The sequence below is a fragment of the Bison bison genome, unplaced genomic scaffold, assembly GCF_000754665.1.
Source record: "Bison bison bison isolate TAMUID 2011002044 unplaced genomic scaffold, Bison_UMD1.0 scf7180017864145, whole genome shotgun sequence".
NCBI classification, from domain to species: domain Eukaryota; kingdom Metazoa; phylum Chordata; class Mammalia; order Artiodactyla; family Bovidae; genus Bison; species Bison bison.
The window spans coordinates 7,846,432-7,849,857 of NW_011494717.1; the positions used below are offsets into that span (position 1 = coordinate 7,846,432).

General features: G+C 37.9%; 1 protein-coding gene across 6 annotated transcripts in view; it reads right to left on the bottom strand.

Annotated features, from left to right (window-relative positions):
• ASXL2 (additional sex combs like transcriptional regulator 2) overlaps nt 1–3,426 on the bottom strand; it is a 109,421-nt gene that overhangs the window by 6,142 nt on the left and 99,853 nt on the right. For all 6 annotated transcript variants that reach the window (XM_010840578.1, XM_010840582.1, XM_010840577.1 and 3 more), the window contains one exon: nt 3–570. In XM_010840578.1, coding sequence (XP_010838880.1) covers nt 3–570 — 568 coding nt within the window. The remainder of the gene's footprint in view (nt 1–2; nt 571–3,426) is intronic.

A 3,426-nucleotide genomic window follows, 5' to 3' on the forward strand; every position in this document is an offset into this window, starting at 1 on the left:
TTCATTACTTAATTTTCCTAAAGCTGGCGGGAGTGCATGAATGTGGGCTGGGGAGGGGACACCTGCGCATGCTCCACCAACGGCAGATGCGGGAGGCACTGAGGGGGTTTGCTGTAGTTGTGCTCCAGGGCCACTATGAGGCTGTGGCTGGCCTGCGGTCCTGGTCTCAGACTGGGGCTGAGTGTCTGGCCCAGCGGGTAAAAGCTCTCTCGTACCTCCCCTGCTTCCAGTTCCTGCCAGTTCCAGTGCGGGGCCCTTGCTGGGCTCACTGACTTTGTCTGAGTCAGGATCCCCTCCTCTAGCAGTTCTCCTTTCACCCCCCTCCCCTGGACCCTGTCCACCGCCTGGGCCAGGTCCTGGAATGGTCCCTCCAACTGAGGCGGCAGCAGCGGCTGCGGCGGCGGCGGCGGCGGCGGCCCTCTGTGCTTTGACAAGCTGGGCTTTTGCTTTGATGTCTGCAAGGGTTCTGGCTCCTGTTCTGTTAGGACTAGTGATGGAGATTGGAAAACGAGCCCTGGGAGAGACCTGCGATGTAGGAAACGGCATGGGAGAGATTCTGGAGACCGGGATCTGAAAGAATTAAGGGGAAAAAAAACAACAGAGCTTAGCTTTCTTTTATAAGAGTAACAAAACTTAATTAACACAAATTCTGAGAATAGGGTGAACACTATCACAAGGACGGGAGGCCTGTGGCTAAGAGACCAATCCATGGAGACAGCCACACAGGTCCGTCTCTAGGGTCTTTTCACCCCCTCTACTGGTGCCAAAGACTCTTCCTCTGTTGACATTCACTCCCACCCAGTCACAAAGCTCTTTTCTCAACACAATTCTGTCTTAATGTCACTACTACTCACAACAGCTGATCATTTAAGATACAGACCTGTCTATGATATCTGTATTTTAAAATATGCGTAAAAGCAAGAAAAAAGAAACAGAAAAAATAAAGTAGCACACTATTGTTGCTGTTTAGCCATGAAGTCATGTCCATCTCTTTGCAACCCCATGGACTGCAGCCCACCAGGCTCCTCTGTCCATGGGATTTCCCAGGCAAGAATACTGGAGTAGGTCGCCATTTTCTTCTCCAGGGGGGGTCTTCCCAATCCCGGGATCAAATCTGTGTCCCCATTTGCAGGAGGATTCTTTACCATTGAGCCACCTGGGAAGCCTGTCTTTCATTTCTTGGCTTTACACGAGGTCCAGGGAAAATTTCTTGTTCTCTTTTACACACTCACACATGTACAGCTAAGCATACAGGCTGAATTATCTCAAATTACAGAGGCCTCTGGATAGCACCAGAAGAAAGACCATGTGTAACCCACCCCACCCACACAAGAGGGAGTACATACATATTGTCTATACTGTGAACCAAAGTCATTCTCACCGCCTGCTGGCATTATATTTATTTGTGGAGCTTTAAAAAAATATATGTGCTCTAAGTCCTATCCCTAAAATTAAACATGAGAACTCCCAAAGAAAAAATGCATTTCTAAAAACCTTGTGAGGAGATTCTGAATGTTAGGTCTGAAACCACTGATTTTCATATCATAAAATATATTTGAAAAGACTCTGACTTCTGTTCAAAACAACACTTTGAAATCTATTGGAATGCATCAGAATGCACCAATCTTAAACCTTCTAATAGTTGGTAAAGTTAAAAACAGAAAATAATGGTTACAGATGTTCTAGGGCATTTAACTAAAAAAATTAAGCCACAGAGCCCAAAGATAATGCATCTTTCTGGAACTCCTTAATTGAGAATAATAAAGTCACTAAGGATTTTGCATTACTGGCAATACTCATTTCTGAAAAGGTCAGCAGTCCTGAAAAATTCTCTCTCATTCAGAAGTTAGACCTATGGGATTATGTAACACTTGTCATAAAGCCCATATATTTCTCATCTGGAGATATACTGAACCTCTATCTCAAAGTTCCATCTATTTTACATCCAACTGCACACAGTATTTTATAAGCTGCCCAGAGTAAAGTCATTATTACCCCTTAGTAATACCATCTGGAACAGACAATTAATAGGGAGAAAAAACAGATGAAACTAGAAAATTAAAAACAAAAAAGTAAAAAGCACAGGTGTTTAGAGGAATCATATATAGGATTAGAAACAAACCATCTTACATCAGAATAACCTTGAGAATAACATATCCAGCACAATAAATATCTATCATAATGACTGAAAATCAATAACATGTTGATGAAATAAGGATAATCCTTCAAAGTGGTTAAAATAAAAATTCTTAATGCTTAAAAATAATTTCAGTTATTTATGTAATTAGTCCTACTACCTGTTTATGTAGAATAAATGACATGTAATACTTTTTTTTTTTAAATTATGAAAACCACACAAGGTTTCTAGGTGTTGATAACAATTCCAACAACTTAACTTACTGAGAAGCCCTCTCCTTGTATAGAAAAAGAATAAAGGAATTAGATTCTTTCTGTTATAACTGTATACTGAATGGAAAATATACAATGTATGTCTGAGTTTTCTATCTCTCTCTGTAGATATATATATATATATGTATATATTTTATATTATATATATGTAGGATAGATACATGTGCATATATAATTTTATACAATAAGACATTCATAATAAAATTCAAATTTTGTTTTTCTACTTAAGTTTTGTTTAAAAGATTTGTTCTAAATTACATTAAGCTTTGTCTCAGAAAGAGGGATTTGGATAAGGTCTAAGGTAAGAGAGTTATAATACTAAAGTCACTTCTGCTAGAAAGCTTCGAAATGAGGAAGGAGTAAAAAAAAAAAAGGAAAACAGTTAAGTAACATAAATTTGGTTGCAAAAGATTTAAGTTTTCATTGCACAGTCTCTTTGGATTAGCAGATAAGATGTGGAAACAGAAATGATGGTTCTTACCCAGTGTCATTTATATAAAATAAAACCTAAACTGTAACTCAGCTCTCAGGTCTAGAGATAAGATAAGCTTTAAAGAAAGGCTTCTCATATTTTTAAAGAATAATAGTAAGTGATTATTATAAAATGAAAATCTCCAGCAAAGCATGAGAGTGTATGCTAATGGTAGAAAAATATCAAAAAAAGGAAAAGGAGATTCCAGAGTGCTGAAACCACAAAATTTAAAATTAAGAACAGCATAGTATTAGTAAAAAGAAGCAAAATGGAGAGGAGTCTTATAGTGCATGAAACAGGTCAAGTACTTCTAACGGAGTATTTCAAGGGTTATTTCCAGTAGGACTTCAGTTCACCTAAGTTAAATTTAAAACGGGAAAAAAGTATTTCTATTTGGCTTATTTTTAAACTTATATTCCAATGTGAATGAATAATATCCAGTGCCAGAATTCATGCAGACACAATAATACTTATAAATACTATTAATAAAAAAATTAAATCAATAAATATGATTAATGAAGAATGAACTGAAAACTGATGCTAGG